Raw genomic sequence first — 24,558 nt, 5'->3', positions numbered from 1 at the left:
CGCCCCGATGTAGGGAGATGCGGGTGTGTGTGACTGCAGGCCTGTTTCTCTGTTAGTGTCTTAGAGCACCTCCGCCTTCATTGTCTTCCCCCATGGCTGTGGATCTCATATCCTTGTCTCTTCATTTCTCCACCTCTCTTTGTGCCTGCCTCTCAAGCCCACTCTTGTCTCCCCACTCGTGCTCTTGCTGTTCCCTCTGCCTCCCTCCTTCCCAAATAGCTCCTCTTCCTTCTTCCTAAGAACGTGTACTCTCCACCCTTGACTCAAATTACCTCCGCCCGGAACCGCCTCCTCTGGAACACTGTCTCCCGCCCCCAACACACTCCAGTCTGAGTTAGAGATCCTTTCTCTGCTCCCAGGATACAGCCCTTCTAACACTGCCTTTTCACCGCCTGCTTCCTCGTCTCCCGACTGGGCGACGTCTTTTTCACGAGGGCACCTAGGATACTCAGCTCCGCGCTGGCTCAGGGTTGGGACTCATTTACCCGAGTAAATGTGATTGTCCCTTTAGGGAGGGGCGGAGTCTGTCGTCTTCCCTGCGGGGCCCTTGTATTCCCAGCAGGTAAGACGCACCTGACACGGAGCACGTGGTCTAAAAACGACCAGTAGGTGTTGGAGGCTGGCCGAGAGGGCGGTGCGCGAGGGGGGAGTTTCCGCCCCCCCCGCCCCCACGCAAGGGCGGCCAACGGCTGCCCAGCGGCTCCCCGCGCGCGGGGCCAGGGCGCAGGGCCTAACTGCCGGCCGGCCGGTGGGGGCGGGGCCTGGCGGGAGGGGCGGGTCCTCCCGGAGCCCAGCCCCGGAAGCATGGCAGCGCCAGCACCCGGAGCCCGCAGCAGTGACGCTCCCGCAGCCGCCACCGCCACCACCCCTGCCACCACCCCCGCCACCACCCCTTCCACGGCCATGCCGGTGAGTGCCTCCTCGCTCCCGCCCCGCGCAGACCCGGGCCGCCGCCGATCGGCCACACGTCGTCCTTCAAGGGCTTGGGCCGGAGCTGGGGCTTTTGCCTGTCCCTCTTCTCACTCTCTCCCCATCTACTGCAAGCTTCTGCGACCCTCCAGAAAATCCGATCCGAAAGGGGTTTTATGTAGGAGTCAGGCCTCAGAACATTGTAGCTGCAAGGCCTCCAGGGGTTATAGTCCCAATTCTTCCCTGCATAGACGGGGAAACAGACCCAGGGAAGGGCAGAGTCGCAGACATCACCCAGTGAGCGGGTGGCGAGCTGGAACTGGGACGTCTAGTCCCCGCGCCTTCCCGGTTTGCTCCTGTCTGCGGTAATGGCTTGAAAGGGAGAATGGGGGAGGGGCGGGTGGCTGTTGCCTCCTGGACGGGGCAGGTTTCCAGAGGTCCAGGTTTTCAGAGGTCCGTGGTTTTCCTTCCTTCCCCCTGCCCACTCTGGCCCATTTCCGTTCAGCCCTGGGCGACGCTGAACTTTTCCTACAGATCACTTTCTGAACCTGAACCCATGAACCTAGGAGACTCTAAGGGACCTGCTCAAAAGTTGCCAGTTGCTCAAAGAGAGTTTGAGGAGGAATGAGCAGGTCTTAGGTGCCTTTGCCACTCACTCAGTCTTAATGCACATACGTGGTTGCTCAGGGTCTCGTTTTGTAGATAGGAAACTAAGGACTTCGGCAGATAAAAAGAGAAGCCAGTAACTTAAGACCTAAGGAGGTCTCCTTTAGGCGTTGGGTGGAGTCAGAATTAAGCCCCTTATCTTCAGGCTCCCATCTCTCCAGGCCTGACCACTTGGGAAATAAATGCCAGACAAAAGTAGTTCTACCGGATTGAGAGTAAGCTGTGTTGCCAAGTACATCTTGTAGATCTCGGTTGGGGTCATGTGGTGTTAAGCAGTTTCCCCCAGGGTGCCTAGTTTATGGCTCTGCTTCACATGGATACCCAGAGGTGTCCCTCAGATGCCCTGTGTCTTAGCAGCCTAGCTTTCGGGAGCTGGCAGGTAACCCAGAGGCCCCCTGGGCTGAGTCACAAATATCTCAGGTGTCATTTCTCTTGGGCCTTGCCAGGTGCCTTGAGACAAATCCTCAGACAGCACAAAGTTTGGACAAAGAAGCTGACATTATCAGCCCTCCTACTTGAGCAAAGCTGCCTGTGGCAATGTTAGGAGGACAGCATTAACCGGCCTGCGACTGGGATAGTTGAGGTCACAAGTTTTTCAGAGAGGGTGGCAGTGAGAGAAAGGCCAGCTTCAGGATCACTCTATTCTGTGTTCACTTCTGGAGATTTGGACAAGTGACCCTCCAGAGCAGATGGTCAGAATGAAGAGGGCACTTGGCACCGTATCACAAGATGAGCAACTGCAGAAAGGAGGCTATTAGTCAAGGGGCTGTGGTCAAAACTGGTCAGAGTGTCACCTGAGAGTTACTCAGACAAAAATTTGGAATCTCAGAAGCCTCTTTGAAAAACCTGTGCCCTTGCTTCTCATCCCGGTGACCTTGGGCAAGCCGCTTTACTTCTCTGTGCCTTTGTTTCCTCATCTGTAAAATGGGGGGGGGGGGTAAAATCTGACCTCAAAGGACTCTTAGTATTACCTGGAAAAACACCAGTAAAATACGTAGCATAGCCACTAACCTAGCTCGTCCCCAAGAACTGGTAGCTCTGGTGTCGACCTAGGACAAGTGGGGTGGAACTAGAGGTGGGCAGGTGCTAACCCCCTTTTAACAAGGACCGCATTTTTAACAAGTGGTTAAAAGTTTAGGCTCTGAAGACATTTTCAGTCTCGACTTGGTTCCCTCACTACCTGTGTCACCCCCAAGCAAGTGACCTAACCTCTGAATCTCAGCTCCCTTGTCTGTCAAGAAAGGATAATAATGGTCATCTCATGGGAACTTTGTGATGATTAAACAAAGTAATGTGTGCAGAGTGTTTGGAACAATGCCTGGCACGCAGTCCACATTCAAATATTAATATTAGTAAACTCCTAATCGACTTTGTATTCAAAGACTCAATATCCTGGATATTTGAGAAAGACTTCCTTCTCTGGGAGGGAGCCAGGCAAGGTGACTCCACTGCATTTCGTCCTTCTAGTTCTGAGATTCTGTTAAAGAATTGCACAGTTCACTGAACTTTTTCATTGCTTTAAAGAACCTTACAGGTGACAGCCCTGTCTGAGGGGCTGAGGCAGTAGGGGGCTGGCTTGGGATTCTCTGTAAAGAATGGATTACTCTGTCCTTAAGTAGATTTTCTGCCACCCCCAAATTGACTTGAGCAACCCCGAGTCTAGGGGAAGAGCATGGAATTGGAACATTTGTCCCCCAGAAGCCGCCTCCTGGCTTCTGACCTCTACTGTGGAGGATGAAAGGAGACCTGCGCTCTGTAGGCCGCAGCAGAAGGCTTCACGGAAATGTTGACATTAGATTCTTGGGCGCCTATCCCTGTGCCTGTTCACGAGGTGTCCCGCTGCCCGAGCTCCTGCTGAGAGTCAGGGTCACAGGGTGGCCCCTGGCAGTGCTGTCGGTTGCTCCATGGCTCACAAAATGTCCCTGGAGCCAGGAAGGCCTGGGTTCACATCCCTGCCTCGGCACAGACTCACCCGTGACTGTGGGGAGCTCCGTGAACCCCTGGGAACTTCAGTTTCCTCTGGAGTAAAACAGGGTCTCTAGCTCCCTTTCCAAGCCAAGGGAGAACTGAGATTTTGTGTACAGAGCATTTGGCGCACAGCAGCACTCAGTATTTAGGTCTCATGTAGGTCTTGCAAGCCCTTTAAGTCTTTGGGTGGGCATCCAGGTGCAAACCATTGACAAATCTGGATTGTCTACTGGTTATTATAGAGCAGGAGTCAGCGCACTTTTTCTTAAAGGGCCAGGCAAATTTTTTAATTTTTATTTTATTTTTTAAAGATTTTATTTAATTTATTTGACAGAGAGAGACAGGGAGAGCAGGAACACAAGCAAGGTCAGTGGGAGAGGGAGAAGCAGGCTTCCCGCTGAGCAGGGAGATCCCGTTGTGGGGCTGGATCCCAGAACCCTGGGATCATGACCTGAGCCGAAGGCGGAGGCTTTGAGCTACCCAGCTGCTCCCAGGTGAATACTTTAAATGCTGTAGGCTTGAGGAACCACGTGGTCCCTTTATAACTACTCAGCTCTGCCATTCCATTGTGAAAGTAAGCCAGTGGTCTTAGCAGTGTTCCAATAAAACTTTATTAAAACCGGCTCATGGGGCACCTGGGTGGCTCACTGGGTTAAGCCTCTGCCTTGTTGTAGTCATAGAATAAGCTAAAGGAATAAGAGGTATTTAACATAGAAGAAAAGAAAAACTAACCATTTTCTTTAAGGCACGTTTTGCAGATTTGGCCTCAGTAAAAGAGTGAAAAAACCAAACTCTTAGCTTTTGGTCTTAGTTTCCCCTGGACAGCATGATAATTAGCCAGACCCAAACATGTTCTGAGACTTGGAAAGAGCTTGAGAAGCCATTAGTCCAGTTTTTCTCAGGTGTGTGGCCTTGCCTCCCTGTGTCTCCCCAGTGGGTTAAAACTGGAGAGAGCCCCAGGGCCTAGCCCAGAGCCTCAGAGCTGATAGAGGCAGCTGTTTGCTGAGTTCCATGTCCTCAAGTCCCCAAGGGATACTTCTGTGCACTGAAGTTGAGAGAACTTGAGTTGGCTAATACTTTTTTTGTAAGATAAGGTGACTGGGGCCCTTAAGGCAGAGGGATTGCTTTTTTTCTTTTTTTCTTAAAGCATGGGGATTTTTGCCTGAGGTCTTTCCAGCAAGAAACATTGCTATGTCCAGAATTCCAGTTGAGGTAACAAATCTGGAATATTTTGGAATGCTTGGGCACCTGGGTGGCTTCATCAGTTAAGCATCTGCCTTTGGCTCAGGTCATGATCCCAGGGTCCTGGAATCAAGCCCTGCCCAGTGGGAAGTCTGCTTCTTCTTCTCCCTCTGCCCCCTTTCCCACTCATGCTCACACACTCTCTCTGTCTCTGTTTCTCTCAAATAAGTAAGTAAAATCTTAAAAAACAAAACAAAACAAAAACCACTTTGGAATGCTCCATGAAACATGTAGCCATTGTGGTTTGAAGTGAGAGAAAAGAGGGGTGTGAAACAGGTTAATAATGACCTAATGGAGAGTACTACCAGGCTCCAAGCTCTCAGAGTTTGTTATCTGTTGCTCCTGAGTAATGACCCCAAACCTCGGTGGTTGGAAAGGTAAACATTTATTAATTCTTAGTTTCTGAGAGCCGGGAATCTGGGGGCAGCTCTGTGGGGTGTCCCGCACGGGGTCTCTGATGAAGCTACATGAAAATGTCTGCCGGCTGTGAAGGAGCATCTGCTTCCACAATGGCTCCCTCTCAGGGGCTCACCATGAGCCTCTCTCCGTAGGATTGCTTGAGGTCTTTAGGATGTCTTAGCCAGCCTCCTCCAGAGAGAGAGCAAGGAAGAAGCCCAAGTCACATAACATCCCTTCAGCCATATTCTGCCAGACACAACCCAGAGCTCCTCAGCCAGCTGTGTCAATCATTTGCTCACGCAAAAAAAAATGTAGTAAGCACCTACTGTATGCCAGCCACTGCTCAAGGCTCGGGTTGCAGCAGTGAACTGAACAACGCTTGCCATTAGGCCCTTGAAGACTGTAGGATGTTGAGCCCAGAGGAAGAGTCGAGGAGTCTGGTGCATTTACTGGCCCAGCCTCCAACCCACTGGGAGCCTAGGCAGATCCCTTCTTTCCCAGGACTTAAGGTGCTGCCCCTGACCATGAGGCACATGGTTGAGAGCAGTGATCTCCATGTATCAGAATACCAGAGACACTTATTAGCCGTGACAGATGCCCCAGCCCACACTTGTTGATGAGAATTTGTAGTTTTTCCTGGGTGGTTCTAATGCAGAAGATGATCTTTTGATGCATGAATAAGAGCAGATCAGCATGGCTCAGAGTCCACGGGCCCACCCATGTCAGAGTTACCAGTGGTCTTGAGACCACACTGTAGCTCAAGAATCAAGATTTTGAAGGTAAGACTAGAAATAGCATTTTTCTAAACTAGCTTCCCAGGTGACTTTACTCATCATGTGCTAGACACTGCTGAAGGCCTTATAGGGGTTATCTCCTTCAATACAACAATGTATAAGATGGAGAAACCCTTACTTAACTCCACTTTGTAACAGAGTGGGGCTTAAAAACAGGCTAGTGGTGAGCCTGATGACAGCTGGATCTTGCCCTGTCTTGCTGCGCTCTGTCTTGGCCCCTGGGTGGGCCTGTGGTGTGTGGATCATGCCGCAGGACTGGCTCATGGTCCCCTTTGTTCGTTTCAGAAGCACGAGTTCTCCGTGGACATGACCTGTGAAGGCTGCTCCAATGCGGTCAGCCGGGTACTCAACAAGCTGGGAGGTGAGTGAGGGGCCCTTCGTTAGGGCTTATGTGGGAGAGGCCAGTACGTGCAGCCACGGAGCCGGAGAAGCTTGAGTTGGAGCTGATAATAACAGGAAAACTAACATGTATCAAGTACATACTTAGCATGTGCCCAGTACTCTGCTTGGTGGCTCTGTGGACCGCATCATCTGTTCCTCACCAGAGCCATTTAGGTGGCTCCTTGGACTGTCTCCATTATAAGTGGGGGGGAACTGAAGTTCAGAGAGGTTGAGCGACTTTGCTGCAATCACACGGTCAGTAAGCGGCAGAGCTGGGATTTGGCCGCACGGTCCTGGCAGCACCGGTTAATATGTTGGTGATCTTCGGTGATCATTTTGGATACGATACATTGGAGTGTCATTTTTCTGCTAACGTTTAGAAAATTGTGGTAGTTTTAAAAAATGAACTTTGACTCAAGTCGTGTGCAGAAGTCCTAAAGTGCTTCTTCTGGACATATTTAGAAAACAGTTATTCTCATCCAGCCCCCTCAGTTCCCAGCTGGGGAAACTGAGGCCCAAAGAGGGCTGGGGTCTGGCCCTGGGGCTCTTTGAGGTAATGACAGCTGTGATCAGAGTTCTGGGAGTGCTGGGCAGTCAGTCTTCTAAGGTTTTTCACATTTAAAGCCCTAGATAATACCCAGATTTCCGAGGGCTTCCACGTGGATGTGATCCCATTAGCACTCGGAGCATTCCTCTGAGCTGGCCTTTCCATCTGTGGGATGGGGGCGTTGACACCAGAGCTTGGGAGGGAAGGGACTTTCCCAAAGTGAGTCAGTGGTGGCTTCTAGTCCTGGAAACTGGAATCTTAATTTGAAAGCATCTGAAGCAGTAGGAAAATCCTGGCTGCTGACATGCCATGTGACTGTGGCCTCATCTCCCTGGGGCCAGAGTCTCCCTCGCTGCATGTAGGCATGTCAGCGTACGTCAGCTTCTGCTGTGACACTCTTCTCAGAAGCCCCTCCAAGTATGACATGACATGTTCTGGATGAAGTGAGGGGTGATGGCCAGCCTGCTTTCGCTCTTGATGGCTTGAGGACACCCAACCGGGAATCTGGGCTCAAGGAGCACAGTTTGAAACCCACTGGGTTAGATGATCCCAGACTTTCTTGCAGCTGTATGATGCCACCAAAATATATATCCTAAAGAAGAAGGAGATACTTCGAACCAAAAGACAAAAATCCAGTGTGTGGCGAGGACACGATACGTTTTTTTTTCCCTCAGTTTCTGTCAGATAGAAATTCAGACATTATGACTAAATCTGTGCCATGGGCTTTTGAAGGCTCTTTGATGTTTGGGGATCTCCCTTTGAACTTGGACGGTTTCTCCCCATCTTTCACAACTGTCCCCACTTGGGTGGCCTTTTAAGTTGTGTTGAGAGGATTAGTTGGAGACTTAGATGAGCAGTGCTGGGCCTGAGGAATCCCAGCTAATGGCATATGTGAACTGGAGAGACCATAGGGGCTGGCCACCCCCAATTCTGTCATGTACAGATGGGGAAACTGAGGCCTAGAATGGGCAGGATCCGCCTGTAGTCATCCAAGTCGGTGGTGAAGCCAGGCCTAGAACCTGTAAGGGCTTTCCCTCCGCATTCCATTGTCTCAACCAGACACGTTCTAGGTATTTCCATGGAGTGCTCTGGGGGGGGAGGGAGGGTGCCTTGAAGTTGGCACACCCCTTTAGGAGGGTGGTTTTACAATATCAGCATTTAAAATGTGCCAGTCCATTGCTCACCAATTTCCATTCTGTAAATTCATGGTATAGAAATATTTTCACAAGTTTTATATGTTCTGGTATATTTACTGTACCATTGCAGCAGGGGACCAAGTGGATGTACAGGGTGTCCACACTTTGGAATGTAGTATAGCTGTTAAAGAGAGAATGCTGTAAGTCTGTATGTACTGAGATGGCAAGATTCCCCTGGACGCTGGAAAGTGAAATATAGCAAGACCGGCGTATGTAGTACGATGCCATTCGGGGGAATTACTTTTTACTTGTCTGTCTGGAAGAAGAACTGGGTAGATGCCATGCTGTTTTAGTGACTTCTGGAGGCCTTCTACTTTCTGGTTTTATTCAGAAATATTTCCTTTTTTTTTTTTTTAATGGTGTGTCTGTATTAATTATTATTTTTTAAAAGACTTTATTTATTTATTTGACAGAGAGAGATCACAAGTAGGCAGAGAGGCAGGCAGAGAGAGAGGAGGAAGCAGGCTCCCTGCCGAGCAGAGAGCCCAATGCGGGGCTCGATCCCAGGACCCTGGGATCATGACCCGAGCCAGAGGCAGAGGCTTTAACCCACTGAGCCACCCAGATGCCCCTGTATTAATTATTTTTGAAATAAAAAGAAAAGAAAACTTAAAAGAAGCCCCAGTGTTGAGCAGGGATTGGCAAACTGTAGTCTATAGGTCAAATCTAGCTCACAGGCTATTTTTGTACAGCTGAGAATAGTTTTTACATTTTTAAAGGGGCATAAAAGCAATACACAGAGAGAGAAGACCATGCAGCTGAGTCCATGTGGCCCCAGATGCCTAAAACATGACTCTGGTTCTTTATAGGAAGAGTTTGTTGATCCCTGGCATGGAGGAAAGGGGAAGGTGGTTGTGAGTCCAAACTCTGGAGCCTGAACTCTCTGGCTCTGACTGGGAAGATCTCTGCTTCCTCCCCACATACCCCACTTCCCTTTTCCTGCAGGAGTTGAGTTTGACATTGACCTTCCCAACAAGAAGGTTTGCATCAGCTCTGACCACAGCGTGGACATTCTGCTGGAAACCCTGGAGAAAACAGGAAAGGCTGTTTCCTACCTCGGCCCCAAGTAGCGAGGGCCCAGATCCCTGGGCCCAAGATGGACCAAAGGGAGCAGGTGGGTGAGGCTCCAGCCCTCATGCAACATATTTCATTATCTGATGCAAATCTCGCATTCAGGGAGTCCTTACAGCCCCCTGAGAGTATGCAGAGCACTGTGTTATGTCTCCCAGGGTCCCTTTCTTGACTTGGGGAGTGCATCTCATGATCATCAGGGCTTAAGTGTAGAGTATATGAGACTAAGCATTCCTTTGATAAACTGTCGCATCCGAGAGGACACCTGTGCCCTGGACCTCATGCTTCTGTGCAATGACCAGGTAAGTTAATTCAACTTGGCCTCTCTCTCTGCTCGGAACCGCCGTCGGCTTCCTGAGCATGGCCGCAGCCCCGATGGTACAGAAGCAATCCTCCATGTCCAAGCTGGAGGACACGTCCCCTTTAATTGTCCACAACGCAGAGGCATGCAAGTGTGGCACTGTGCTGGACTGTTCACTATGGGACCAGGACAGGCCTCATTTAGTGATCTAATACCTCTTCAGAATCCTTCACGGCACAGCCCTCCCTGGCCATCACTGCCCTTGTCCTGCTCGAATTGCAGTGACTGCCACATCCCTCCTGTGGTTTGGCGCTCAGTGCCATTGAGAAACATGAGGCCCGGAGAGGGGAGGGGACATGACCCAAGCCCCACACAGTAGAGTGGAAGAGGCAGGATGAGAGGCATCCTGAATCAGAGTTCTGTCATAGCCAGTGGCCTTGTCCCCTGTTCATGGGCCCATGAGAGCCCCCCAGGCAGAGACCAGCTGCAGGGGACTGGTAGGCTAATGGCCGTGTCCTGTGTATGGGGTGACGTCACATGCAGGTCATGTCAGATGCGTCTGTGTTCCTCATGCTCTTTCTGTCTCTGGACACAGCCCATGGTCAGGGATGAGCCCAGGATGACTAATGATGTCCTCATTTCACGCTGTGACTTTCAATTCTTCTTACATTATGGAGACTCTTCCAGCTGTAGAACAGGGCCACAACCTCTATCCTATTTTCCTGCCGTGTGGGGGTTACTGGGAAATCCTTCTGAAAGTGAAGGCCGACCCTCAAGGAGAAGATAATGTTTCCATCATGCTGCGGATCAGTGCTGGTCAATGGTTCCTGCATCCTGAGGGGTTCTGCTGGAGAGTGTGGGCGGCGCTCTGGGCTTCTCTGCCTATTCCTGGTCATCCGCCCTGTTTCATACGGGGCCTCCGTGTCAGGTTATAAGATTGCGGTTGATGAAAGTGCTCTGAAGAGACAGGATGGAGGGAAGGAAGAGCCAGAACTTCCTGAGTAGGCGAATCACACGGGGAAGCCCCAACACAGACCCCTTGCATTGGAGACTCCTGGCCTGAGCCTGTGAATCTTGTTCAGCGAAAACAGTAATGCCTGCCAGTTGTAAACTGTGGGTAACTTGATGGGTCTTCTCATAGTAGTTTTTTTTGTTTTTTTTTTTTTAGATTTTATTTATTTATTTGACAAGACGGTGAGAGAAGGAACACAAGCAGGGGAAGTGGCAGAGGGAGAAGCAGGCTCCCCACTGAGCAGGGAGACCCATGTGGGGCTCTGTGGGGCTCCATCCCAGGATCCCAGGATTATGACCTGAGCTGAAGGCAGATACTTAATGACTGAGCCGCCCAGGTGCCCCTTCTCATAGTAGTTTTTAAATTTATTTTATTTTATTATTTTTTAAATTTTATTTATTTATTTGACAGAGATCACAAGTAGACGGAGAGGCAGGCAAAGAGAGAGAAGAGGAAGCAGGCTCCCTGCTGAGCAGAGAGGCTGATGTGGGGCTCGATCCCAGGACCCTGGGAACATGAGCTGAGCTGAAGGCAGAGGCTTTAACCCACTAAGCCACCCAGGCGCCCCAGTTTTTAAGTGAAAGTCACATAACATTTAGTGGATTCACTGCATTCATAATGTTGTGCAACTCTGGCTTCAAAGCTTTATCACCCCAGAAAGATACCCTGAGCCACTGTCCACTGCCCTGGGAGTCGCTAAGCTGCATCTGGCCTCTCGACTTGCCTCTTCTGGATGGTTCATTTCAAGAGAACCAGACGATTTCACTTAGCATAATGTTTTCAGGATTCATCCAAGCTGTACCACGGATCAGCACTTTATTCCTTTCCATGGCTGAATAATTCTCATAGTTTTTAATTAATTTATTTATCTTTGCTTTTTTATTATGGAAGTTTTAAACATATGAGTAGTAAAATGAATCCCCGTGTACCCATTATCCAGATCCACTGATAAATCTGCTCTGTTTCATCTCTGCCTGTTATTTTGAAGCATATTCTGGATACCAGCTAATTGTATCTAGGCAAGCATGTCAGCAAGTACGTGTAGTACGGAAAGGCTCCCGCAGACTCAGGCACAGTACTTGGTGAGACTCACCCGTGGAGCTTTTCCCCACACATCCCCGCAGCATCTCGTCTCCGTCTGGTTTAAGACGCTCCCCAGTGATGGGTTTGAAGCCAGGCATGGGAATCAGAGAGTTTCTGGGTCGTAAAGTCGTCTTGACTATTTGTTCATCAGCAGATTGGTTTGCTTGTGATTTTGTTCACTGACTTCCCAGTGTGAACTGAAACGGGAGAGGGAGCACCATCCTGGGTGCCCTAGAAGTCCCCCAGAAGAAGGCGTTGGCAGAGATCGGCTTTAGTGAGATTAGTGGGTTCCAGCCTACCGGAGTATGACAGCTGTGGTGGGAGTAGAGTGCAGGGCAGAACACTGGGTGCCAGTTCTGCTCCAGCGTCTGGGTTTCCCACGTCACCTCCCACAAGCGCCCCTTAGTGAAAACTCTGCCGCTTTTGCAATACCTGCACATGCACAGCAGATGGCGCTTTCGTTCCACTTAACTTCTCGTCTCTTCCAGGCTGCTGATCTGCCTTCCAGACAGACCCGGGGCCTGGCAATCATGTCCAGCGACGGCAGTTCTTGCAGAGACACTCACTTGCCCTGCTCCTCTCTAGCTTCCCTGCAATAAAGTTGAGCCACTTTTGTTGGAGGTGTTGTCTCTTGCAATGTCTGGATGTTACTTGCTTACATGCTACGAAGGAGTTAATTACGACATTTACTTGGGTGGGGGTTCTCAGGGCTCCTCAGCGGGAGCACCAGGCCTGACCAGTGGTGATTCTTCGCTCTGGGTTCTTGGGCAAGTCACTTCCCTCTCTCTGTACATCACCTTTCCCATCTACTAAGTGAAGATGCTGGGGCAGGTGGGTGATTCCCCTTTGTTTTCAATATTTTGGAAGACTTCTATCATCAGGTGCATTGCATTGCATTGAAGGGATGTTAAATCTTTTTTTTTTTTTTTTAAGATTTTATTTATTTATTTGACAGAGAGGCAGGCAGAGAGATGGGGGGGAAGCAGGCTCCCTGCCAAGCAGAGAGCCCGATGGCAGGGCTAGATCCCAGGACCCTGAGATCATGACCTGAGCTGAAGGCAGAAGCTTAAACCACTGAGCCACCCAGGTGCCCCGAAGGGATGTTAAATCTTATAGCAGTTAGGATAGTGGGTAGAGCCTTGAGGACAGACTGCCTGAGACAGAGTCCAAGCTCCAGTACCTTCCAGCTGGGCCACTTAATTTCTTGGTGTGCACAGGCATAAAATGTAATAATAGCATCTCCTATAAATGGTGGCCGTGTGGAGTAAATGAGGTGACATGTGTAAACCACTTCAAGTTGTGCTTACCAGTTAGACAGGAAACACTTTTTTCACTCATTTGTGTGTATTTCATTAATCATAGGTCTACAGAAAATGACAGAATTCCAGTCAACCTAAAAATTAGTGTCTCACAGAGTTCATCCAATTTTGTCAAAACAAAGGGAATATTTTATTGTGTGTAGCTTTATTTTATTGAAAAATATATATTTCTTTAAACCAGAAGATCTCAAACTTTTATTGTCTTAGGACACTTTCATACTCATAAAAAGTATCATTGTGTATCTCAAAAAGCTTTTGGTCATGTAGGTTATGCCTTATTAGAAATTAAATTTTTGAAATGCAAGAATACACGAGCACACATTCCATTAGCCACTGGGACCAGATGAAGCCATTGCACATCATTTAGATTCCGGAAAATTTCACTGTATGATCCTAAGTGAAAGGAAAAGACATCTTATGAAAATAGTTTCTCCCCCCCCTTTGCCTTCTGAAAGGATTTTGGGTGCCCCACGTTGAGAATCACTTAATCCACTTATGGGGCACTGATGGGGGACCAGCGCTGCTGGGCTTGGATGCCACCCAGCTCTGCAGCTGTGACCCAGCTGTGACCTTAGAGCCCTCACCTCATCTCCCCAGAGGCAGCTTCCTCCACTGCACATGGATAACGCCTGCACCTCCGGGAGCCAGAAACAAGATTTTGTTCCAACTCTAAGCTGCATGCTAGCATAATTTCAGTCCCCTTATGAAAATATTAATTCTCAACCGTTTCTGCCTTTGTGGCCCTCCGCAGAGACGCTCCCAACCCTCATCTGACTTTCTTGGCCACCAGATGGCGGTGTCCTTTGGGTTTGGCCATCAGGAGACTGTTTAAGACCAGTCCAGTGAGTTCTGCGAGGATGAACCTGAGGGTTTTCCCATTTTCAGAGCCTCCCGGGAGGGCTGGTTCAGGCTGGTTGGCCCACTGAGAACGCCCCAGGATTGAGGGACTGGTGCCGCTTGGGACGATTGGGCTGGGGAGGATTCCCCCCACCCACTCAACCCCCCATCTGAGTTTCCAGCCGAGGCGCTGGGTTCTGTTCTTTGAGGCTCCAGAGGGGCAGGGGAAGCTACCACGCCTACCCGCAGCGCAGCTGGCTGCCCACAGAGCAAGTGAGTTCACCCGGGGAGCTTCTGCGGGGGTGGGAGTGGGGAGCCCACGTGTCCACGCACTGCTCAGGGCCTCCCGCAGCGCCTGCCGCAGCTGCAGCCAGGCTGCTCCCGTGTCCCCCAGGTATTGTGCTTTTGGCCGTGCTGCCTGCTTTAACTGGAATGTTCTCTGCCTGCCTCCTCCCCACCAGCCTGTCTCCATGCACAAATTCCTTTCCCTCCCTTACATACCACAGCTTCCATGAAGCCTCTCCACAACTGGAAGTAATTTATTTCTTCTCCTGGCCCTCACAGCACTGATCGCACCAGCCTCAGGGGTAGGACAAAGCTCTTTGTCCACGTGTCTTTCCTGTCCTCCAGCATCAGGCCAAGCACAGAACAGGCACTGAGGGAATATTTGATGGGGGTGTAGTAGGTACCATTCGAGGGGTGTTTATCGTCCGTCATGCCCTTACACTGATGTCGTTCTATCCTATCCGGTCCCCATGAGACAGTGGACGAGGACAGATTCTGGAGCATGGTAGGTGCAAAGTAGATATTTGTTGTGAGAATCTTTTAAAAGGAAGAGATTGCCTGGTCTAATCCTTTCTGGAGGCTTATATTTTTGTCAAAGTTCCTTGGTGGTGAGTACAACAGCCTAGAGTGACCTCTAATACCCAATAACTGTCATTGTCACTGTTTCTGGGACTGATGGGGTAAAGCTCCCAGCCACTTGGCCTCTGTCAACCATCCATCCTGTGACCAGAGCCTTGGTTTGCTCAGTGCTGACAGAGCCCACAGCTACAGAGAAGCTGTCTGCCCATCAAGGGGCTGGAGGTAGAGCCTGGGGGCTGGACATGAGTGAGGCTGCACCCCCCCACCCTGCCCCGCCCCATGGTGGTCTGGGTCCCAGAGGGAGCCCCTCCACGTGCTGAGTGAGCTGAAGCTAGTCACCTTCTCTCTTGACCTGTTAAATTCAAGATTTTTATTTTTGAGTTTTTAAAACAGCTTTATTGAGGTATGATTCCTTCCATTCAATAAATTACACTCCAATGTATGATTTTTAAAGGCACAAACAAACATACTCATGAAATGATCACCACCATCAAGAGAGTGACTAGATCACCTCAGAAAGTTTCCTCAGGTCCCTTGGTAATCCTTTCCACCCCTCCTTTCATCCCAAGCAACTACCATTCTGCTGTCACAATTAGTTTAAATGTTCTAGACTTTTATATAAGTGCAATCATACAGTATATACTCATTTCTTGTCTTTTTTTTCCCACTCAACATGATTATTTTGAAATTCATCTGTTGTTATGGGTAGCAACAACTCGTGTCTCATTATGATCGAGTAGTAAGTGTTCCATGGTATGGCTCTACCACACTCCATGAATGGTTATTCATTCACCTGTTGATGGACATTTGATTTCTTTCCAGGGTTTTATGCTGCTCTCTGGGACTGGCCAGGTTCCCCAAGGGCTCTGCCCTGCACAAGGGAGAGTCTCAGTGGGCTGGACTCTTCCAACCCAACACACCCAGACCCAAACCGAGGCAGCTCAGCTGATAGTTCTATCAACTTGGCTTTCTCCTTTGGCCCAGTCCAACATCCTCTGGACTTTAGCAGCTCTGGATTCAAATTCTTCCTTCACCACCTAATAACCGCAGTGACTTGGGAAAGCTTGATTCTTTTGTGCAGCTCGGTTTTCTCCTGGAAGTTGGGGGTCATACATGTACATACCCCATGGGGCTATTGTGAGCCTTAAGATCCTCACATGCCAGGGCACCTGGGTGGCTCAGTCAGTTAAGCTCAGGTCATGATCCCAGGGTCCTGGGATCAAATACCACATGCTTCTCCCTCTCCCTCTGCCCCTCCCCCGCACTCATACTCTCTCTCTCTTGCTCACTCTCAAATAAATAAATAAATCTTTAAAAAGATAAAAAACATCATCACATGCCAAAATATTTGCTGATTGTATTCCACAAATGAAGCTTTTTGTTTGAACAAGAAGTTTTACCATCATACAATTTGAAGTTCGAAAACCAAGGGGCGCCTGGGTGGCTCAGTGGGTTAAAGCCTCTGCCTTTGGCTTAGGTCATGATCTCAGGGTCCTGGGATCGAGCCCCGAATTGGGCTCTCTGCTCAGCAGGAAGTCTGCTTCCCTCTCTCTCTCTCTGCCTGCCTCTCTGCTTACTTGTGATCCCTCTCTCTGTCAAATAAATAAATAAATAAATAAAATCTTTGAAGTTCAAAAACTGATATTTGGAAAACTATCTGATCTCCATCGTTTTGGCCGGGGCAGACTACAAAAAGTACATATGAAATGTCAGCATTGCTCTGTGTGGGTGTGAGCAGTTGGTTTGGGTCACGGTCCTCTCTTGTGTTCTCCTTTAATTAGTGCCAGTCACCTAGAAACCTCAAGTCTGCAATTTCTAGGGAGTGTCTGTCAGAGCTGATTTTAGATTTCCATGTCCTTAGGGGCTGTGGCTACTCAGTATAAGTGGACAAGATGAATTTCCTAATCTGCTACCTAAGATGGGGGAAGTCTGCAAATCTCATGACTGCCTTGAAATCAAGTATGGAAGTCTCTGGAAATAAGGCTCTATGTCCTCTTGGTCTGCTTATCATGGGTTCCTAGCATCGTGACCCTTTTAGAATGGTTGATCCCAGACAGCTAGAAGCAGGCTGTATCTTGAATAAGAACGCAGGCTCTGCAGACAAACGGGTTCAGTCCCAGCCTGGCTGTTCACCAGTTGTGTGAACTTGGGCAACCTGCTTAGCTGCCCAAGATCTCACTTTTCTCATCTATGAAATAGGAATAACAACAGTACCTTTTTCTTAGAGTGAAGTGAGTAATGCACACACACAAAGGGGGCTCCGCTTGGCTGTCATTATCATTGCAGGATCCTAGGGAAGAAGACCTAGGTGGTCATCGACCCAATGTCCACGTAGCCTCCCTCTGATGGATGGCCCCAAGCTTTGAGCTGCAAACCACCCCTAAGAGGGAGTACCACTAGCAGCTTGCTCTGCCTTGGACAGCTCTGTGAGGGAAGGATCTGGTGTTGAAGCCATCTTTATGTCCCTGGCACTTCTCATGACTGGGCTGGGTTAGTCCTGCCATGTGGGGCATCAGTCTATCCCTTCCCTGTGGTGGCTCCTCAGAGGCAGAACATGCTTTTCCAGGGCACCTGGGATGCTCAGTTGGTTAAGCGGCTGCCTTTGGCTCAGGTCATGATCTCAGGATCCTGGGATCAAGCCCCCTATCAGGCTCCCTGCTCAGCAGGAGCCTGCTTCTCCCCTTCCCTCTGCCTGCCAGTCTGCCTACCTATGATCTCTCTCTCTCTCACTCTCTGTCAAATAAATAAATAAATAAATAACATTAAAAAAAAAAAAAAGAATAGGCTTTGCCTTTCCTATCCCTGGCCTACCTCACGAGGAGTATCCCAAATTCTTTCCTCAGCCTTTCAGGGACAGAGCTGGAGTTAACGGACCTCCTGATCACTAGCCTCTTTGTTGATGCCTTCCTGACAGTGGGACCTGAGAAACATGGGAAAGGCCAAGCAGTTTTGGACAACCCCCTGCCCCCCACCCCAATCCTATGCCAGCCCACACGGTTCTTGGCTCAGCAAGGAAAGAGCTGAACTAGTCCCTCAAGCAGAGGAAACCTGGGCAAGTTACTCCATCTCTCTTCATCTGGGAGATGTGACTCCGGGTGGCACCTAGCCCACAGGTAATGGGCACAGAGGGCCCAGTGTGTGGTAGACGTTTAATCAGGGCATCTCAAAATTCACATTTCTGAGGACACGTCCCTGAATCAGAGCACTCTGTAAGAGGACCAGCCTGCCCACTCAGGCCACACCCACCAGCAGCCCTGTCCCTGACTATGCTCAGTCACTGCCCCTCCCAGGATCCAATTTGGAAATAGCCCTCACCCAGGCAGTCGTTTGTGGGTATCTCAGTCCTTTTCTGCTCTAAACAGAAGCTATGGTTCCCTCTATGTTTCTGGTAATTAGAAAGGCCAGAAAAGCCACTGAGATGGTAGGAAGGGCTAGAGGAAGAGGGGAAGCCTCCTGGTCAACAGCCGGCTATTAATAGTTACATGTTTTTGGAGAGTCAAAAGTTAAACGAAGATTTTCAGGGCGCCTGGGTGGCACAGTCTGCTGAGCGTCAGACTCTTCGTTTCAGCTCGGTTCTGACCTCAGGGTCATGGGATCAAGCCCTGTGTCAGGCTCCATGCTCAGCACAGTCTCCTTGAATTTCTCTCTCCCTCGGCCCCTCCCCACTGCCCACTCTCTCTAAAATAAATAAATCTTAAAATAAAAAGCTATACTAAGATTTTTCAACTACGCAGGGGTCAGGGCACACGGGGGGTCAGTGTCCTAATCCCCATGCTGTTCACCGTCAACTGTATGTACAAGGAAACAGAAATGGTTTCCCCATCCATAAATTAGGGATCGTTGCATTTATGGCACAAGGCAGCTCTGATAATCAAACAAGATAATCCAGGTAAATCCTCTACTACAGTCGCAGGTGTGTAGTAGGCGCTCAATGAGCGTTGACCATTTTGTTAGTATCTGGGTGACCTGCTTCTTTCACTAAGTTGCGCATGGCCACACCTCCATCTCTAATGTCTGTTGTCTGGGGCTCCATCCGCACTGCCCCGGCCAAGTTGAAGAGTTGCAACAGACACCATATGACCTGCAAAACCCAAAATGTTTACCGTCGTGCCCTCTACAGAAAAATTCATTGATTCGTGGTCTAGATCAGTGATTTTGAGCTATGTTCTATGGAAATCTAAGGTTCCATGCTGGTACCTCAGGAAAAAGAGAGCAGTAGATGGTGGGGCACCTTTCTACCAAGGCTATTCCCCTTATTTATTAAAATTACTTTGTTGTTCTACCAAACACTTATAAAGAAGAAATTATACCAGTTCTCTACAATCTATCTTTGAGGATGAAAACAGAAGAAATGCCAATTCATACTATAAGGCCAGCAATACCCCAACACCAAGACCAGCCAGATATTACAAGAAAACTATAGACCACAGATGGAAAAATCCTCCACAAAATACTAGCAAATCAAATCCAGTGATGTATAAAAAGAATTACACATCATAACCAAGTGGGATTTATTCTAGGTATGAAAGCCTGCTCCAACATTTGAAAAATCACTTAATGTAATCCAACGTATTGGTAAGCTAAAAAAGAAAAATCACCTGATCTTATCAGTAGATGCAGGAAAAGCATTGGACAAAAACACCCATTCATGATAAAAACGGTCAGTAAACTAGAGCGGAGGGGAACACCCCCATCTGATAAATAATATCTACAAAAACCTATAGCAAACATCCTACTTAAGAGTGAGAAACTTGAAACGTTCCCACTAAGATCAGGTCCAAGATAAGGATGTCCCTTCTCACCACTGCTTTTCAACATTGTACGGGAAGTTCTTGATAATGCTATAAGGCAAGAAAAGGAAATAAAAGGCACACAGATTGGGAAGGAAGAAATATAACTGTCTTTATTTGCAGATGAGTGATCATCCATGTAGAAAACCCAAAAGAGTTTGGGTTCAGAGAGCTTCCAGGTTGGTGAACACATCCACGTACTGGAAGGTGGTGTGCCCCAACTTCACAGAGACAGAAGCACCTGCAGTTGGGGCTCTCCCAGCCCTTGCCCTATGAATCTCTTCATCTGGCTATTCAAATGCATCTTTTATCATTTCCCTTAATAAACTGGTAAATGTAAGTTTTTCACTGAGTTCTCTGTTGTAGTAAATAATCAAATCCGAAGAGGAGGGAGTAATGAGAACCTTCGATTTGTAGCCAAGTCGGATAGAAGTTGTAGGTAGCCTGGGGGGCTATCACAGATCTACTAGGTGGGACTGGCATTTGAGTAGGGGGAGTCTTACAGTCTTACAGGACTGAGGACTGAGTCAGATCTGTGGGATCTGACACTATCTCTGGATAGATAATGTCAGAATTTAGTTACACTGTAGGACACTCAGCTGGTATCACAGAATTGCTTGCTGTGGAGGCAAAAACAAACAAAAAATACAAGACCCCACACATTTGATGACAAGAAGTGTCCAAAGTGTTCTGTGTGAAAGTACAGAAGAAAGACAAGAAGGGAGCTGCAGGGTTTTCTTGTACAACCACATATGGCAAAATATTACAATTTGCCAAACCTGCAGGTAGATACAAAGGTTTTTGTTTGTTGTGTTTTGGTTTTTATTTATTTTTATTTTTTTAAGACTTTATTTATTTGTTTGACAGAGTGAGAGAGAGTAGGGGGAGCAGCAGAGGGAGAGGGAGAAGCAGGCTCCCCACCAAGCAGGGAGCCCAACGCAGGGCTCAATTCCAGGACCCTGAGATCATGACCTGAGCTGAAGGCAGACACTCAACCAACTGAGCCACCTAGGCACCACTGTCTTTTTGTTTTTTTAAGCAGGCTCCGTGGAGACCAACACAGGGCTTGAACTCACAACCCTGAGACCTGAGGTGAGATCAAGAGTTGGACATTTGACCAACTGAGCCACCCAAGTGCCCCAGTACAAAAATACTAACTTTATTATTCTCTATACCTTTTTGTATGCTTGATATTTCATAAATTAAAAGAAAAAGAACTTGATCTATAAAAATGGAATATATTGCCAACAGTTCAAAAGGCCATACAAATGGAAAATAAGGACAATGTTTATTTTAGGTCTGTGATCCTCCCCCTTAGAGACACTGATTATCACCAATTTCTTTTTTTTTTTTTAAAGGATTTTATTTATTTATTTGACAGACAGAAATCACAAGTAGGCAAAGAGGCAGGCAGAGAGAGAGGAGGAAGCAGGCTCCCCGCTGAGTAGAGAGCCTGATGCGGGGCTCGATCCCAGGACCCTGGGATCATGACCTGAGCCAAAGGCTGAGGCTTTAAACCATTGAGCCACCCAGGAGCCCCAGATTATCACCAATTTCATATGCATCTTTCAGGGGCAGTTTGCAAATGCAAGCTTTTTTTTTTTTTTAATTTAAATTCAAGTTAGTTAACATACAGTGTATTGTTAGTTTCAGGGGTAGGCAAACGCAAGCTTTAATATCTGGAACCGCTGCTCCACTGGGAAGCATACATACGCACATACCTACACCCTTACACATCTTGATGTCTGATTCTACTCACTCATGTGGGAAGCAGGCCTGGCCTGCACACTGAGGCCTTCCATTTGGAAAGTCTACCTTGTGACCCTTTATTTTGGACACTCGCTATAAACCACTCTTGTTTTCTCTGTCAGTGGACCTGAATCCATATTGTAGTGTCTTTCCCAATTGGTGATTATATGGGCCTCTCTTTTTTTTTTTTTAATTTTTTTATTTTTTCAGCCTAACAGTATTCATTATTTTTGCACCACACCCAGTGCTCCATGCAATCCGTGCCCTCTACAATACCCACCACCTGGTGCCCCCAACCTCCCACCCCCACCCCTTCAAAATTCTCAGATCGTTTTTCAGAGTCCATAGTCTCTCATGGTTCACCTCCCCTTCCAATTTCCCTCAACTCCCTTCTCCTCTCCATCTCCCCTTGTCCTCCATGCTATTTGTTATGCTCCACAAATAAGTGAAACCATATGATAATTGACTCTCTCTGCTTGACTTATTTCACTCAGCATAATCTCTTCCAGTCTATGGGCCTCTCTTATTAACCATGGTCAGCTTCTCTAGAGAATGACTGCTTATCTCTTTGAAGCATCCTTCTCAGACTCCTTAGAAAGAAGTTTCCAGGGGAGCCTGTGTAGCTCAGTCCTTAAGTGCCTTCAGCTCAGGTCATGATCCCAAGGTCCTGGGATTGAGTCCCACATCCGGCTTCCTGCTCAGCAGAAAGCCTGCTTCTCCCTCTCCCACTCCCCCTGCTTGTGTGTTCCCTCTCTTGTTATCTCTCTGTGTCAAATAAATAAATAAAATCTTTTAAAAAAAGAATGAAGTCTTTCATATGCCAAAAAACCCATATTTTAAGTCAGATCATCCCAAACATGTCCTTAGAATTTGGTGAAAATCAGTCCATGGTACACTAGTAGAAAAGAAGTCACAAACTTCACTTTATTACATGAATAAATTTCCCGCTGCTCCCCTGCTCTGACCTTTAAGGGGAAAAGAGATAGAGAGACAGAGAGCGAGAGAGAGAAAAAATTAGGAAATGAGAGTACACTTGACTTTCATACCTTGCCTTGTGTTTCTTACTTATCATACATCATGAGATCATTTTGTGTTTCCTATTAGTCCACACATTTTTGCCTTTGTATTTAAAGTATAAATACTGGTTCGATTTCATATGTGAATATACAAATATACTTGTACCTTTTCTTTCTAAAATAAAGTCTTAATTTCTGTTAACTATAGGGCAAGCAACTCATCTTTTTGCCTGGGATTTTGCTCAGTTTTATCAAGTCCTGTGTCCCAGAAACCCCTCTTTACTTTTGCCCTAAAATGAAATCATTAACCAAATATTGTCCATCTAGAATAGGGACTTTCCTAGGACTTTTGGCAGTGTTGGGGGCTGCCCACGCTATTAGGCGGCTGCATAGTATTCCTGGGTATGACTTTACCATAATTTTATTATGCCTGCTTGCTACTAATGGACATTTTGTTTCTTTCTAGAGTTTTGCTGGAACAAACAAGTCTTCCATAAATGTCCTTGCTTATTTGTTCTATAAACTGGTAAATTCCACATGATAATTTGTTTTGAAAATAAGGCTTTCCTGCTAAAAACAAAACTCAAAAAGCCACAAGATTAAAGACTCTTTCATCTTGGGCTCCTCTGTGAAGTCTCTTTTCTTCAGGTGACTGACTAGGCTAAGGATGAGTTTAAAATGCGTTGGCAGCCAAGGTCTGGGAAAGGAGCCCAGGCATAGGAGAGGTTTCCTGGGGTGCACGAGGAAGAAAAACAGTCCAGTGCTGTGCTTCCCAGTGTGGAGGTGCTGTTTTTCAAGGCCAGTGGGAGAGGAATTGGCCAGACTTCGAGGGGTCCAATGTTGGCCAGGAGTAGGCCTGAGAGACTGGAGCCATTCAGCTGTGTTCCAAAAAGAGCAGGGAGAGGAAGGAAAAACAAGCCCAGACACACACTGGGTGGCTGCCGGCTGGCCAGGGCTTGGGTACAACAAGGCCGGTGCCAGGCGGTGAGGCCCGGCCAGCCGTCCCCCGGGATCCCACCCCAGACTGGGCAGGGTTAGGTCAGTTCCGCAATTGCTTCTCGGGGATGTAAGGAGTGGAGTTTTACAGAGTAGGGCATAATTCAGTACTTTTCCAGAGAGATGGGCTACCTGGGCCAGAAAGGGGATTTTCTACGCATGGGGTATGCGTGATACATGTGTATCAATGCATCCATTATCCTTCAAAGGGGCTGTAGCATCGGTCACCAAAGAGTTCTATGCAGGATGCTATTAGGGAACACCAGATCCAAAAGTCAAAAAAAGTTCTGGAAAGGGCAAGTCAGGCAAAATCAAGCAAAATTCCTCAGTGCGTGAATTCTCAGAGGGTTCACTATGCTAGCACTGCACTTCCAGACTCTTCAGAAAGGAAATAAAGTATACAATGTTTCCTAAACATGTGTCTTTGGAATATCTCTTGCCTCCTCAGGGAACACATGATAACATCTTTACTAAATGGTGTTTGCTAATTCTAGTCCATAGGAGAAGGGAGAAGCCAACAGGTCCCCCATAAACCATCCAAAAGTCTGGGACAGAAGGACCTATGGAATCTGGCCAGTGAGATCAGGTTCTGTGAGCTATCAGGTTCTGCCGTGCCCTACAACAAAGTGTGATGGGCATCTTTCACAGCAGAAAATAATTGACTTTCATGAGCATGGGCGATTCCTCTGGAATTGAGTTAGGAGCCGCCCCACACTGGTGAGAATGGTTGAGTGGATATGATGGAAGAACTCAGGCTTGCTCCAGCCTGCATCTCTGCTTCTCACTTCTGCTGGTCCCAGAGATTCAGCGTCATACTTGACCGCAGTGATCTCCGGGGCCCATGTGTGTCAGGCGCAGCATGCACAGCACCATGGGAGAGAGGCCCCACTGCACCCAGTTATCATCTCCATTGTGTGGCCTCCATCTGTGACTCCTCTGTGACTTTTGTGGGTGCATTTTTTTAGGTTAAAGGGCAAAGCCATACGGGAAGAACCACTGCCAAGGTCCCTAAACAGCCTCTCTGCCCTGAGATCTATGTGGAAAGAGCCAGATTTGGTGTTGGAGGATGGAACCCATAATAGAGGGTGTGTTGGCAATTCTTCTCCATCTCTGAGTCACTGGATAAGGGTGGTACCTTGTGTCTAGGGTCTTTTCTTCTGGAAAGAACTAGAAAATGAGATGCTAAAGAGTCAGAGAGAACTTGAGTCTTAATTCACTCTGCCACCAATTTGCTGATTGATACTAGAAAGTTTTTCCTCTCCCTGAGCTTTATATTCTTCCTCTGTAAAATGAGGTGGTCAGACCATTTCAGTAGTTTTCTAACTTTCTGATCAGAGTCAGACTTCTGTCAAACAAAGTCTTAAGAGTCATCCCATCTAGGGTGCCTGGGTGGCTCAGTCGGTTGGGAGACTGCCTTT

General features: G+C 48.0%; 1 protein-coding gene across 2 annotated transcripts; it reads left to right on the top strand.

Moving 5' to 3' along the window:
- The first annotated feature begins 747 nt into the window (after positions 1-747).
- ATOX1 (antioxidant 1 copper chaperone) lies at positions 748-12,189 on the top strand. Of its 2 annotated transcripts, none has more exons than XM_047730725.1 (4): positions 748-909; positions 6,264-6,339; positions 9,048-9,216; positions 12,058-12,189. In XM_047730725.1, exons 1-3 carry the CDS (start codon positions 805-807, stop codon positions 9,170-9,172), a joined length of 306 nt encoding a protein of 101 aa, XP_047586681.1. In that variant the 5' UTR covers positions 748-804; the 3' UTR covers positions 9,173-9,216; positions 12,058-12,189. The 2 variants fall into 2 exon arrangements, with proteins under 2 accessions (XP_047586681.1, XP_047586682.1); XM_047730726.1 differs by lacking the exon at positions 748-909 and adding an exon at positions 5,825-5,963.
- Positions 12,190-24,558: the final 12,369 nt, after the last annotated feature.

This window comes from Lutra lutra, chromosome 5 (assembly GCF_902655055.1).
Source record: "Lutra lutra chromosome 5, mLutLut1.2, whole genome shotgun sequence".
Taxonomy (NCBI): domain Eukaryota; kingdom Metazoa; phylum Chordata; class Mammalia; order Carnivora; family Mustelidae; genus Lutra; species Lutra lutra.
Note: the sequence above shows the minus strand (reverse complement) of the source record. Positions and strands in the feature narration are given on the sequence as shown.

Bases quoted from the DNA above. Each gene is read 5' to 3' on its own strand.
- ATOX1 (XM_047730725.1), top strand. From the start codon at position 805: ATGGCAGCGCCAGCACCCGGAGCCCGCAGCAGTGACGCTCCCGCAGCC. The intron at 910-6,263 runs GTGAGTGCCTCC...TGTTCGTTTCAG, and splicing joins CCCCTTCCACGGCCATGCCG to AAGCACGAGTTCTCCGTGGA. The intron at 6,340-9,047 runs GTGAGTGAGGGG...CTTTTCCTGCAG, and splicing joins GGTACTCAACAAGCTGGGAG to GAGTTGAGTTTGACATTGAC.